General features: G+C 44.6%; 1 protein-coding gene across 1 annotated transcript in view; it reads right to left on the bottom strand.

Annotated features, from left to right (window-relative positions):
- LOC121001628 (kinesin-like protein KIF20A) overlaps positions 1–15,675 on the bottom strand; it is a 132,729-nt gene that overhangs the window by 45,606 nt on the left and 71,448 nt on the right. Inside the window, exon 11 of the mRNA XM_040432795.1 lies at positions 10,023–10,185. Within this exon, the coding sequence (XP_040288729.1) occupies positions 10,023–10,185 (163 nt within the window). The remainder of the gene's footprint in view (positions 1–10,022; positions 10,186–15,675) is intronic.

The following is a 15,675-nucleotide window of genomic DNA, read 5'->3' as shown; positions in this document are numbered from 1 at the left end:
GAACAAGATAAAAAAGTTTGATTTTCTCCACAAATCTGTTTTTTGTAGGTAGGCTAACACGGATCTCCTTACGTCCAGACAATGAAACTTTTCTTCCTGCACATTTTTGGGAGAGGTACAAAAGGAAGGAAGAATTATTTCCTGATTTCTATGGAACGAAGAGACAACTTTTGGTAGAAAGGATGGATCCAATTTTAAAATAATCTGGTCGTCCAAAACTTTTAGATATGGCTCCCTGATAGAAAGGGCCTGAATTTCCCCTATTCTGCGTGCTGTGGTAATTGCTAGCAGAAAGATGGTCTTAAGAGAGAGTAATCTGTCAGATAACTGCTCAATTGGTTCAAACGGGGGATTACATAGACTTTCTAAGACTATATTTAGGTCCCAAGGCGGTACCGTCTGCCTAATAGTAGGTCTCATTCTGGAAGTAGATTTAATAAATCTTTTTATCCATCTGTGCTCAGCTAAGGAGGTGTCCAGAAAACAACTCAAGGCTGAAATCTGGACCTTAAGGGTACTGGGTTTCAAACCCAAATCAAACCCCAACTGCAGGAAATCCAGAATGTAGCCTATAGATGGGTCAGAAACCCCAGGATGTGTTTGTGACAGCCATGAGGTAAATTTTTTCCAAATTTTTAAATATATAGCTGAGGTTATAGGTTTGCGGCTTTGTTGTAGGGTAGATATTACCTTCTCTGACAGACCCTTTTTCCTCAGGATCTGCCTTTCAGGATCCAGGCTGTTAACCGTAGTCTGTCGAGGTTTGGATGTTCCAGGGGTCCCTTTAGGAGAAGGTCCTTCCTTCTCGGACGGGGTAACGGATCTCCTATCACCATCTCCTTCAGCAAAGGAAACCAGGCCCTCTTTGGCCATGCTGGAGCTATCAGAATGAGAGTCATTGAGCATGTCCTCAGCTTCTTTAGGAATGCTGGAATCAGGGGGAAAGCGTACCCCAGATCCATATCCCAATCCTGGGACAGGGCGTCTACCCCCAGCGGGTTGTCCCTTGGATTCAGAGAAAAAAAAAATGTTTACTTTGGTGTTTTCTCTTGCCGCAAAGAGGTCTACTTGTGGGAGTCCCCACTGATGACAGATCTGCTGAAACACTTCCTTGTTCAGACACCATTCTCCCGGGTTGAGCGTGTGTCTGCTTAGGAAGTCGGCTGTGGAGTTTTCTACTCCTCTTAGATGGACTGCTGAAACTGAGAGCACCTTTTCTTCTGCCCAACAAAATATTTGGTCTGATAATCCCTGAAGATGAGGGTTCCTGGTTCCCCCTTGACGCTTCAGGTAGCATACCGTCGTCACATTGTCCGATAGGATCTTGATGTGGTGGCCGGAGAGAGTTTGTTCTGCCCTCTTCAGGGTCTCCCAAACAGCTTTCAGCTCTCTGAAATTTGAGGATCTGCGACTGTCGAGACTGGACCATCTCCCCTGAAGGAATTGATCTCTTAGATGGGCTCCCCAGCCCCACTGGCTTGCATCTGTAGTAATTACTATGACTGGAGAAAGATTCCAGACGACCCCCTTCCTTAGGTTTTTGGGGTTGGTCCACCAGGATAGAGAATCTAGACTTTGTCTTGATAGGATTATTTTTGAGTTTAAGGACAGATGGTTTTTGTCCCATGCGCTCAGAATTGAGCTCTGTAGTAATCTGGAATGGTATTGAGCCCATGGTATGACCGATATGCAAGATGTCATTAACCCCAGAACCTGCATAGATTCTCTTAGGGTATGGTCCCTTCTCTGAAAGGCTCTCATCTTCTCCCTTATCCTTTCCCGTTTTAGAAGCGGAAGAAAGGAATGTTGTCTCTGAGTCTAAGATGACACCCAAGAACTGTTTCCTGGTACTCGGAACTAGGTCCGACTTGGCATAATTTATTATCCAGCCCAAATCTTTGAAAAGGGCCAGGGTCTGTTGGACACTGTCTAGTAGACTTTGCTTTGTCTCTGCGATCAGAAGGAAATCGTCTAGGTACGGGACGATCCTTATTTGTTGCTGTCTTAAGTATGCCACAATTTCTGTAATCACCTTCGTGAAAATCCGAGGTGCCGAGGATATTCCGAAGGGTAGGCACTGGAACTGATAATGGAGAATCGTGCCCTCCTGGTTGATTGCAAACCTGAGGTACTGCTGGTGGAGTGGATGTATTGGGATGTGATAGTATGCATCCTTTAAGTCCATTGTGCATAAGAGATCTCCTACTGATATAAGGGGGATTGATGACTTTATAGATTCCATTTTGAATCTGTGGTAGACTACAGACTTGTTCAGGGACTTCAGGTTGATGATCGTCCTGAACGAGCCGTCCAGCTTTTTTACCTGGAAAAGTCTTGAATAATGACCCAGGCCTTTTTGATCCACTGGGACCTGTATTATCGCTTTTAGATCTAACAGTTTCCTTACGTCAAGACATAGTTGATTCTTTTGCTCTGTGGACTGAAACTTTGTTATCAGGAATCTCCACGGGGGTGGACTGCGAAACTCTATTTTCACTCCCTCTCGGATTGTACTGAGAATCCAGTGATTCTGGGTGACCCGAGTCCAGGCCTCCCAGAATAAACGGAGTCTGCCCCCAACTGGCCTGATGTCATTGTTTGTCTGTGTTGGAAGATGGGTTAAACAAGAAACCCCTTCCTCTACCTCCTTTGGGGTAGCTCCATCTCCCAGTCTTACCTTTTCCCCTCTGTGAGGTTGGAAACTGTTTGGAGGGTTTCCGAAAGGGCTGAGGTTTCTTTACCTTCTCCTCTGGGAAGCCTTTCTTTTTGTCAGCCGCACTTTCTAGGATGGAGTCAAGGACCTGACCAAAAAGATAGGACCCAGTAAAGGGGATTGCACAAAGCTTATTCTTTGATGCTATATCCCCTGTCCAAGACTTGAGCCAGAGGGCCCGTCTTGCAGTGTTTGTGAGCGCATCGTTCCTTGCCGCAAACCTAATTGATTCTGCCGAGGCATCAGCCATGAAAGAAGCCGCCATCTTTAACAACGGAAAAGAATCTAGAATTTCTTCTCTGGATGTTCTCATCCTAAGATGATTTTCAAGCTGATCCAGCCATACACACATGGCCCGGGACACTGAGGTAGCTGCAATATTTGTATTTATGGAGGCGGCAGATGATTCCCATGCTTTCTTTAAAAGCCCATCCACCTTACGATCCATAAGATCCTTCAGCTGTGAGGAATCTTCAAAGGGAATGGAAGTTTTCTTCACCACCTTGGCCACCTGAATATCCACCTTTGGTATCTCGTCCCAAAGTTTTGTTTCATCTGGGTTAAAGATTAACCTGTTTTTGAATTCCCGAGGCACATAAAGCTTCTTGTCACCCTCTTCCCATTCATCTTTAATTAGATCAGTCAGGTTAGCGTTGACGGGAAAGAGTTTTCTTTTCTTCGCTCTTAGACCGCCAAACATCTCGTCCTGTATGGTGCGCGTCTGCTCCTCTTCCTCTACCGCCATTGTTTGTCTAACAGCTGTCAGGAGCGGATCTAGATCTTCAGCCGAAAACCGGAATCTCCTAGGTTCCTCTCATAAGGAAGGAGTATGATCTTCTTCCAATTCGTCCGAATAGTACGCTGGTTCATCCTCTGAGTCAGAGTCCACCTGTACTCTAGAACGTTTCGCCGGTGGGGAAGAGGGGACCGGCAGAGAAGAGGGGACTGGAAGGGATGGGGGCTGACTTGCTCCTGCCGCCTGTATCTCCTCCCTCACTATTGCCCTTAATTCTGCCAGAAAGGACGGTTGCTCCTCCTTTAATATTTTTGCCAAACAATCTGTGCATAGGGCCTTCTTCTATGACTCCGCCAGCTTCTTGCCGCAGGTCCCGCATTTCTTTGGTCTCTTTTTGGAGTCACCATGCGGTTTGTGACCCGGCTCCCTTTCCACCTTAAACAGAAGGGGGAGAGAAAGATATAGTAACAGGGCCTGCCAGAGTAACCCTAACTATGTAGGACCTCACTTACATTTCCCTGGACGAGGGGGTCTGCAGTGGCGTCTAGCTTCGCAGATACCTGGGCCTCCATGATGTGTGCTGCATGCAGAATACATCACTCTTTTAAATGGACTTACCGACCTGGCCCTCCCTCGATACCGCTCGGCTCCGCCTTCTCTTCTGGGGGACTCATCCTAGGAGAATCGACCCCACATGCGAGGCCTCAGAATCCTGAGGCCTCCAGCATGGATGCGCGTCGCCAACAGCTTCCGGCTTCCTTGCGTCACTTCCGGTCACGTGGGACGTGACGCGTCGCGTCATCAGAGAAGCGCCTGAGTCGATACTGTGCCCAGAGCTCCCGCAGGAGAAGCGGCAACAGCGTCCCCATACCGCGGCCTAAGGATACAGGTACCGGGAAATGCTAGGGGACCTCTTCCCCGAGAGGTGCTAGCTTAGGGCCCCAACTGAGGCTGAAGAGGAGAGGCATAAGCCCCCCGACCAGCCTCGGCCCATATCTCTCCCCACTGAAAAGCAGGGATACTCCTCTCTGCTCCTATCACTGTAGGGACAGGAAGAACACTGGTAAGAGGGGTGGGGAGGGGCCTTTTAACCTCTCTCGCTTCCTGTCCCTACAGAGGTCCAATAGGACATCCTCCAGTGGGTGCTGTCATGGAGGGACGTCCTGGAAAAGTTCATGTTCTGTTCAAAAAGTTAAAGTTTATAAAAGTTAATGTTCTGCTCAAATGTTATATAAACTTAATGTTAATAAATTTATTGCGTTGCGGCCTGGTTTTTTCTTTTTTTACCTTCTAGGTGGACCAACCGATGAACGAGCTGCAGCACTGATGTGCATTCTGACAGAAGCATTGCGCTGCTGTCAGATTACACAAAAGTCAGTGTATGCGGCGCAGCAAGACGACATTTCTCCTCTGCAGTAAAAGATACGTTTGCCGAGGCATATGAGCTGAGGGGCGGTGTTCATATGCTTTGGCAAACACTTTGTATATAAAAAAAAAAATCCCGGCAATGATTTATTCATCCACATCGATTGATGTGAATGGAGAAATCGGGTTTGCCAGGGCATACGAGCTAAGTGGGTTTGGATGTTGGGCGGAGCTTTTATGTCCTGGCAGACTCCTTTCCCCTCTTATTTTTGGCAGAGATTTTTTCATCCACATTGATCAATGCGAATGAAGAAATCTGTGCCGTTCATTTTTTCTTTCAGCCCAGAGGCTGAACGGAAAAAAAATCTCGTATGCTCAATATAAGGAGAATAGCAGAAACTCCTAATGCTGGCCATACATGTAATGATTGGAGACCCTCAAATGCCAGGGCAGTACAAACACCTCACAAATGACCCCATTTTGGAAAGAAGACACCCCAAGGTATTCGCTGAGGGGCATATTGATTACATGAAAGATTTAAATTTTTCTCCCAAATTAGCGGAAAGGGAGACTGAGAAAAAATAAAAATAAATCCATTTCTGCTAACTTGTGCCAAAAAAAAAAATAATTCTATGAACTCGCCATGCCCCTCATGGAATACCTTGGGGTGTCTTCTTTCCAAAATGGGGACACATGTGGGGTATTTATACTGCCCTGGCATTTTAGGGGCCCTAAAAGCGTGAGAAGAAGTCGACGAATCCCGGTGGTGCCCAGACTGGTGGTGGCGGCGGCAGGGCACTCTAGAAGATGAGCGCTTTGCTGCTGCGACAGGGGAGGGAGAGGAGTTTCCTTTCCCTGTTCCTCTGATAGGCTGCCGGCACAAGGCCTGCAGCCTATCAGAGGCCGGTGCAGGCGGCACGAGGACGTCATCGCGCCGCCTGAGCCGTACAGCGCGGGACACAGGCCAGAGGATGCTTGCATTGCAGCGGAGGTAAGTAAAAGTGTTTTTTTTTTTAATCTGTTACTGGCACATTGGCGAGGGGGAGAGGCGAGAGGCACTATGATACTACTGGCACATTTGGGGGGGGGGGGCAGGCACTATGATACTGGCACATTATGGGGGGAGGTGGCACTATAATACTGGCACATTGGGGGGGTGCCACTATGATACCAGCACATTATTGGGGGGGGGGGGGGGGAGGCACTCCGCACTTGATACTGGCACATGGGGGGAGGAGAGAGGCATTTGATACTGGCACATGATTAGGGGGGCATCTATGGGGACACTTACTGGCACATTGGGTGGCACTGTGGGGCCACTTCTTATTGGCACATTATTGGGGGGCACTATGGGGGCATCTACTGAGGCCACAAAGAAGGGGTATTTTATATGGGGGGCTCTGTGTGGTACTAGTATTATCAGGGGTATTATCTTTTTCTGCAGTATAGTATTGGGGAGCACAGCGGAACAGTATTGGGGGTGTTAGGATGATTTGTCCATAAGATGGAAAAGTAGTAAACGAAGATTTATTTTTTTTGGTCAAACTGCAGAGACGAAAAATGGCTGAAAAAATGGTGGTCTGGTCTGAAGGGAGAAGATGAGGAAAGAGAACATCTACATCAAAGGAGACATCACTGGATGTAAGTGGTATGTGCGCTGTATTACCCTGTATGTTCTGTAGTGATAGGAGCAGGGGCGTAACGATCGCGGTCATATAGGGTGCGACCGTGACTGGGAGGTGGAGGTTCAGACAAACTGACGCGGTCTGACTTTGTTTCTTACACCGTTCACACAATTATGTACAGGATTCGTAAGATTTGAGATTCGATAGTCGAGAACCTTTTCGGATTTGAAAAAAAATTGGATTCGTCCCACCTCTAGATAAAATACAGAATATTGGCTTACTGAGATGCAGTAGTTATATTCCAGCTATGGGGACAGCTGAAGATATGGGGAGTCACTCCAAACGATGTGGATGCCCAAAATGGCTGACAATCACTTGCTCCCAAACACCCTTTTTTTATCACCCCTCAGCTGAGGGGTGGTCTGTGAGGGAACCTCCCTCCTTTTGGTCCAGCCTTCTGTGACATCTGATAATCAGGTTTTTGCCCCACCTTCCCACAAGGCTGACCAATGTAGCAATATGTATGTTATGATTTCCAGAAGACCAGATGCAGAATACAGAGAAAAGCCTCATGTTCAGTATGGCATGTATAGACTCTCCCCGAAGCCCATGTCAGGGTGAAGACAATTAGGGTTGAGGAAGTGGGTGTTATGGAGGTCGGAGTTATGGCTTCTGATATTTCATTCATCTATTGAACGGGTTAGAAGGTAAGAATAAAAAGTTTAATAAAATTACCCCCTTTCCCAATTTTACATATAAAATATATAAACAAACATATTACATATCACCACGTCCGAAGTTCAAACTGTAAAAAAACAAAAAATGTTGTGTGGTGAGCGCCGTAACAGAAAAATAAATAAAAACTGTGCAATTCGCCTTTATTTTTTTAGTCACCTTGCAGATGACACTAAACTGTGTAAAGTAATTAAAACGGAAGAAGACCGTATACTACTACAGAGGGCTCTGGATAGATTAGAGGCTTGGGCAGAGAAGTTGCAGATTAGGTTTAACACTGACAAATGTAAAGTTATGCACATGGGAAGGAATACTACAAGTCATCCGTACATACTAAATGGTAAAACACTGGGTAACACTGACATTGTAAAGGACCTAGGAATTTTAGTGAACATCAAACTAAGCTGTAAAAACCAGCGTAGGGCAGTTGCTGCCAAGGCCAATAAGATAATGGGTTGCAGCAAAAGGGGCATAGATGCCCGTGATGAGAACAGTCCTACCACTATACAAATTAGTCAGACCACACATGGAGTACTGTGTACAGTTCTTGGCTCCTGCGAACGAGGCAGACATAGCAGAGCTGGAGAGGGTTCAGAGGGCAACTAAAGTAATAACTGGAATGGGGGGACTACAGTACCCTGAAAGATTATCAAAATTTGGGTTATTCACTTAAAAAAACAAAAAACACACAACTGAGGGGAGGTCTAGTGTATAAATATATCAGGGGTCAGAACAGAGATCTCTCCCCTCATCTTTTTATCCCCAGGACTGTGACTAACGAGGGGACATCCTCTGCGTCTGGAGGAAAGAAGGTTTGTACACAAACATAGAAGAGGATTCTTTACAGTAAGAGCAGTGAGACTATGGAACTCTCTGCCTGAGGAGGTGGTGATGGTGAGTACAATAAAGGAATTCAAGAGGGGCCTGGATGTATTTCTGGAGTGTAATAATATTACAGGATATAGCTACTAGAGAGGGGTCGTTGATCCAGGGAGTTATTCTGATTGCCTGATTAGGGGAATAAAATTCCTTCCTGACTCCAAAGTGGGGGAAAATGGCTTCTACCTCACAGGTTGTTTTTTTTTGCCTTCCTCTGGATCAACTTGCAGGATAACAGGCTGAACTGGATGGACAGATTTCTTTTTTCGGCTTTATAAACTGTTATGTTTCTTGACTTATTTACCGTACCATTATTCCTTTTTGTGTACATTTTCATTATTAAACTGACATCCACAACTACATGAGTAGAAATTAAGAAAAAAAAAAAAGAAATACATGCACAATGTCAATAATGCCTACCCTGTGACATGGAGAACACACCGCTAGACTAACAAGTCCACCTCAAAGCACGTTTCACCTACTGGCTTCGCCAGGAGGTGTGTGTAATAAAAAGCCAGGCATATATATAGGCCTCCAAACAGGTGCAAACATATGAACCCAATTATGCTCACCTGTATTATGCGAAGCGGCGCAGCAGCATGGTGATGGTTTCTTTCCATTCATTAGTACATTTGGCACGTTTCTTGATCTATTTACCGTACCATTATTCCTTATTGTGTATATTTTCATTTTTGAGTATCATTCTGTACCATACTTACCTGTTATGACATTGATGGTGGACTGCACCCTATGTGTACTCTGCATTGGTGGGGTTATCTTCAACAATATCCAGCATGTTTCTGATATATGTTTTAATTGACATTTTGGATTAATAAACAAAGTGATATTTTTATATCTTGCTTTGCTCGATTTTTCTGTTGTGGTCGTTAAGTGTTCGTTGCCTTAGAGCTTACTCACTTGACTGCCAGGAACTATCTGCAAAAGTAAGACATGAAAAACCCGATAGCAAGGACTATTCCGTTTCACAAAAACTGACATGGCAATGCAGTGAGTCTATTGGATCAAGCACATTGATTAGGGAGTGTGGGGGAGTGGGGGGTTAGTTTGCGGTCTTAAAAACAGGAAGCACAGCGAAGAAAAAAAAAAGGACAGTCATGTGAATAAGCTCTTAAAGGGAACCGGTCACCTGGATTTTGGGTATAGAGCTGAGGACATGGGTTGCTAGATGGCCGCTAGCACAGCCGCAATATCCATTCCCCATAGCTCAGTTTTTTTTTCTTTTACACAATAAAAGCACAAAGATTTGATACATATGCAAATTAACCTGAGATGAGTCCTATCTCCGACTCATATCAGGGACAGGACTCATCTCAGGTTAATTTGCATATGGTTTCAAATCTTTTATTGTGTAAAAAAAAACGCACACAGAGCTATGGGGACTGGATATTGCAGAAGTGCTAGCAGCCATCTAGCAACCCATGTGCTCAGCTCTATACACAAAATCCCGGTGACAGGCCAGCAAAACATTTAAGGCGTTGTGCAGTGCGATATTGATGTGAAGAAAAGGTTTGTTCAGCCCGTCTTGATGGTAATCCAAAAGCACTTATTCAATATAAAAACATCCAGGTACAGAATGCAAGGTTTACGCGTTTCAGGCAGAATACAATTTAGCCCTTACTCATGAATGAGTGTGATATTGATGACCCGACTTGTGCAAGCACTGTATCCTCTTCACTAACTGCACAGTCTTGTAGTTGCACTGCCACTAAAACTGCTTGTCCCCATCACTTGAATGGGAAAAGCAATTGTCACTGCACTGCTGCTAAAAGTTAGACAGGATGCAGTTAAACAGTGAAGACACAGTGCTTGCACGGATGTCCCACCCACTACACACATCTGCTCAGCAGGGTGCCAGTAAGACCCCTTTCGATTGAATATTGATTACCTATCCTGAAAATAGGCAATTATAGCACCTTTAAGTAAACAAGGAATCTGCCACGATACTTACTTGTTTAGCAACAGCAGAGAACTTCATTACATGCAGCGTTTCATCATAAGTAGATGCGCACTGATTGATATTCACAATCATACAGGCTTTTCCCTTTCCACAGAAAAAGGGCTGAAACAGTCTTGTGAGCTTGCTTTCCCTGAATGGGACATAGCTAGTTTTCCTGGAGGTGAAGAAAAGTAAGAATTAGTCTTACCGGTAATTGTATTTCCAGGAGTTCGACATGACAGCACAACATGGAGGATGTCTCCCCGCCGCCCACTAGGTTAAAAGTCCCCCTCACACACAGATTTCTAAATTCTCACCCAATAATAGATATCTTACAGTAACCCCTTAAACAAAATAGTACAATCATAATCTTAATGAAATAAGGAGGGAAACTCCAGGTGCTGTCATGTTGGACTCCTGGAAATACAATTACCAATAAGATTAATTCTAACTTTCCAGGACATCCTCCATGACACCACATGGAGTAATACCAGATTAATATCACCTAACCTACGGGACAATGTAATTGCCACTAGGAAGACCGTTTTTTAGGATAGAGGTTTCAAAAAGCTATCTTGCATAGGTTCAAAGGGTTCCTTAATTAAACCATTGAGAACTATTGTCGGGTCCCAAGGCGGGACTGAGGATTTTTAGAGTTGGCCTCATCTGTGTGGTTGCTTCAATAAAACCTGCTTATCCTTCTATTTTCTGCCAGGGAACAGTTCAGAAACCAGCTCAAGGCTGCTATTAGGGATCGACCGATTATCGGTTTTACCAATATAATCGGCCGATATTCAGTATTTTGACAGTTATCGGCATCTATTTTGCCGATATTCCGATAACGTATGGGGAACAAGGATCGCGCTGCTCAGCGCTCTGTGTTCCCTCAGCAGCACAGGGGAGAAGGAAGCAGTGTCTCCCTCCCCCCTGTGCCGCTGCAGCCAGTGAGGGGAAGGAGGACAAGAGGAGGGGAGGGGCTGTGGCCGCTGCGCCATCAATGAAGAGAAATCTCTCATTAATTCATATACAGGAGGCGGGAGCTGGCTGCAGAATCACATAGCCGGCTCCCGACCTCTATGAGCGGTAGCTGCGATCTGCGGTAGTTAACCCCTCAGGTGCCGCGGATCGCAGCTACCGCTCATAGAGGTCGGGAGCCGGCTATGTAATTCTGCAGCCAGCTCCCGCCTCCTGTATATGAATTAATGAGAGATTTCTCTTCATTGGTGGCGCAGTGCGCCCCCCCATCCCAGTATTAAAAACATTTATGGCTTGATCTCAAGTTCCTTGGAAGCAATTATTTCCAATCTTTTCCCCCCCATCCCTGCTGACTGGCATCTGTTACAGTATAGGGGCTTGGGTTCCAGGAAAATCCTTTCGACAGGCTGTCCATGTTCTTCCACCATTCCAAAGACTTCCGAGCGCCTTATGAGAATTTTCTGATTTAGAGACTGATGATTTCCATCCCAAACAGAAAGGATCAACTTCTAAAGTGATCTTGTGTGATATTGGCTCCATGGCACTGTCATGATACAAGCTGTCATCAGGCCTAGGATGCTCATTGCCTCTCTGATCGTACAAACTGATTTCTTTTGAAAAAAACAAAAAAAAAAAAGATTTTCAAATCAGATTTTGCTGTCTTTTCTCTGAAAGAAAGGATTTTTGCAATCTCAAGTCTAGTACAGTTCCTAAGAAATTTTTTCCTGGTGTCAGGTCTGATTTTTTTCAATTTAGAAACCAATCTAGGTCTTGCAGGAGAGAGATCACAGTCTGAGCATGATTAATTAACATTTGCACTGAGTCTGCGATTAGAAGAAAGTAGCCCAGATATGGTACGATTTTTATTCCTTTCATCCTGAGAAAAGCCACGATCTAATAATTTTGTGAATAACCGAGGGGCCGATGATATTCCAAATGGAAGACATTGAAATAAATAAATAATAAATGATCCACTCCGCCTTATTCCCTTATCACAAATCTTAAGTATTTCTGGTGATCTGGGTGAATTGGCACATGGTAATATGCATCCTTCAGATCTAGGGTGTACATTACCGCTCCTGAAGCGCTGATATTTTATTTATCTGTTCAGGAGGTTTCAAATTTATTATGGATCTGAAAAAAACATGCGGTTTTCTTACAAGAAACAGTCTTGAGTAATACCCCTTGCCTTCCTGATGTTTTGGGACCTGAATCACCGCACCCAGATTTTGTAATGTATTCCATCAGGTTTCTTTGAGTTGTATTTTCTCCGTACCAAGTCAGCACATATTTTGTTGAGGAACTGAAATTCTATTCAGTGGCCTTCTTGTACGATTTGAAACACGCACAGGTTTTGAGTTATTTGGGGCCATACTGGGAGAAAGAATTTGTCTTCCTCCCATCGGCCTGGCGTCCTTGTTTGTTCTGGGAGGTGTTGGGGTTAAGTAAAAAAACTGCCTTTTCCTCCTTTCTGATAGGACCATCTTTCCGACATTCCCTTGTCCGTTTGATTTTTGTTGCTGGAATTTTACACACAAAAAAAAAAAGAAGGTTTTTTGCTTTCCTTCCGGAAAGCCTTTCTTCTTGTCTGAAGCTTTTTCAAAGGATATTATCTAATACTGGGCCGAAAACATAAGACCCTGAGAAAGGAATCTCGCATAATTTATTTTTAGACGCTAGGACACCCAAACAATTATTTTTTTACCATAAGGCTCTTCTTGCCTTATTCAGAAGTGCTCAGTTTTTTGCCACAAACCTGACCGACTTTGCCCATAAATCTGCTACGAATGCAGTCGCCATTTTTAGGAGAGGAATAGATTCCAGTATATCCTCCCTGGGAGTCTCCATTTTTAAATGGTTTTACAACTGGGACAACCACAAAAGCATGTACCATGCCACCGAGGTAGCGGCAATGTTAGTTGAGACTAAGGCTGCTGATGTCTCCCACGTTTTTCCTCAAGAGACTGTCTCTGCCTTACGATCAATTGGTTCTTTTAGCCAAGATGAATCCTCAAAAGGGAATAGCAGTTTTTCTATCCACCCTGGCCACAGGAGTATCTATTTTTGTTATTTCCTCCAACAATTTTGTCTCCTTTATCAAAGGCTTGGCAATTCTTAAATTCTCTGGGAATAAAGAGTCTTAGCCACATCTTCCCATTCTTCTATAATAATTTCTTTTAGACTAGAATTTACAGGTAAAATCTTTGCCATTAAGCCTGCAAACTGATCTTTTTGTTGTTGTTAGTCTTTTATGTCCATAGTTTCCCCGAACAGCAGTAAGAAGAGATTCCATATCATATGAGAAGCATTATTTCCGCTGTTCATCATAGGATGTGGAAGGTAAAGAATCTAATTATTCTTTATCCCCCCATCGTCCAACTAAGTATATTGTACCTCTACATCCTCTGAGTCAGTATCTAAGACCTTTAAGTCTCTTAGCTCTAGGTACAAGGAATGTCACAGATACCTTTACTTCTTCCCTTATAATAGTTCTAAGGTCCGTTGAGAGAAGGCTGTCCTGCTTTCATTATTTTATTGATACAATCCGTGCATTTTTTTTTCTATTTTTTTTGCGTATGTATCTTGAAGCCTTTTGTTGCAAGTAGCACTTTTTTAGGCTTCCTTTTAGCTTCCAATTCACTGACAAATAACCGTTTACGTCCCACCCTTTTCAAAGATCATTCACTGACCAAAGGAACGTTGTGAAGGAAATAGTAAAACTACATCTTTATTGAAACTTTATTAAAAAGTGAACAGGAGGGAAAACTCTACCTAATGTGAAACCTTCCAATTGACAAACCTATATCCACACCAATCCAGGCAACAGATAATACAGCACACCAGCTGGTCTAACGTGATTGCGCAAGACCCAGCCTGCCCTGTCGCTCAGGTGTGAACACAAGTCAATTTGGGAAGCCACGTAAGTGGAACCAACTACAAACGTGTGTTGGTCCACAAATACATGCCACAGCAGTATGACACTGGGCAGTAAACACTGCTCTATGATCGTGAGCAGTAATAAACCACTCTTTTACATACAAGGCAGGTGTATGTGGCAATAAGCGCCAAAGCTCAATTGTCCGGCCGTGCCACTAAATTAATTGCCCTAGAAATATTTAACCCCTTGATAAACATCTGCCCATGCTAAGCAGTTGCGACCTGTGAATAAACGCACATGCCCACTGTGCCATGTGGTGCAGGTGCCGTCATCCACTGCCGCATGAGCACGAATCAAGAGTGGTATTTGCTAGGCAGCCCTGTGACACTAGTGATGCCTGGATATGAGCAAACAGTTTGATAAACATCTGCCCACACTCAGAGGGCTGAAAATACAGACCACTACTGCGGTGTGAACACGAATCAAACAGACTAAACCTGGCTGTGTGTATCTTAAGTTTGTCCCCACTAACAGCTCTTCCTTTTAGGTTCCACCTTATGAGTAGTCTTTTTCCCCCATGACCCTGGACAGGAGGCTCTGGGGATTCATAATAGAGCTGGAGGAATCCATCTGTAAGGACCCCGTTATTAACCCCCTTCAGGTTTAAAATGCCCTCAGCACTTACCCCTCCTGTTGCCGCGATGCTCCTCCTCTTTCCGGGACTTATTATAAGAGTCAACCGGATGGGACACAAGGCCGGTAAGCCAGGCCTCAAGTGTCCCACGACATGAGAACCGCTGTAGGGCGCCGCCATCTTGTTTCCGGGTGTCTGTGTGGAACGCACATGCACTCGAACCACTGAATGAATCCACTATGGGGGCCACCATCTTACTTCCGGTAGCCCTTACATCGGCGGAAGAGACATCCGATGCGCTGCGCCTCGAGCGAGTCTGGAGCCCAGAGCCCCACCGGGGTTGCTGTTACCAATCCCGCGGCAGTATATTCCCTGTATATACCTGGAATTTAGTCACATGGCGGAAGGAAAGGGGGGGGGGGGGGGGGGGGGAGAAGACTTAACCTCTCTATGTTTCCTGTCCCAATAGTGGGCGGGGAGACATCCTCCATGTGGTGCAGTCATGGAAATTAAATTTTAAACGATATGGAGAGATATATATTTTTAGTTACAGTATTTTTACTAATCTAGAGGCAGACATCTTATATAGAGCTGTTATAAGCTGGAAACAGCCCTTTGGATTGTTGTACTGCAGGTACTGGAGCAGACCCTATTGTCTAACACAGCAGTATGTACACAGCATACTCTACCCCCACACCTATACTAAAAGGGAGGAGATCAGAAGCATCAGGTCTTTATGTATAGCATGCACATCTTGCACTACAAAACAGTTGTGTATTGCTGTGCTGCTGGTGTGTATTCCCAAAATGAAGGAAGCAGTAGCTGAGAATTATAAGGGAGGTGGCATTGCTGGCAGTTACGAGGTTGAACAGTGGCTGATAATTATTGTGGTACTTGCAGCTTCACATCCATGGGGGCCACCCATTGGACAAATACAGGACAACTGCAGCTAGACTCCCGAGAGGGCACCTATGACAATCCACAGGTGCGCACTTAATGTCAGCAATAGATTTAACTACAATTGTCAATTATTGGGTCACCTGCAACTGACAATTATGGGAAAATCTGTGGCTATGAGAGCATCTATGTGCCTGTTTAGTACACAAACATTTGTATTCAATAGACCCTACTACACTATTAGGCATTGTAAAAAAACAAAACAAAAACATTTTTTTTTT

The sequence above is a fragment of the Bufo bufo genome, chromosome 5, assembly GCF_905171765.1.
Source record: "Bufo bufo chromosome 5, aBufBuf1.1, whole genome shotgun sequence".
In the NCBI taxonomy this organism is placed as follows: Eukaryota; Metazoa; Chordata; class Amphibia; order Anura; family Bufonidae; genus Bufo; species Bufo bufo.
The sequence above is the reverse complement of the archived record's forward strand: the minus strand, read 5'-3'. Positions and strand labels throughout refer to the sequence as shown.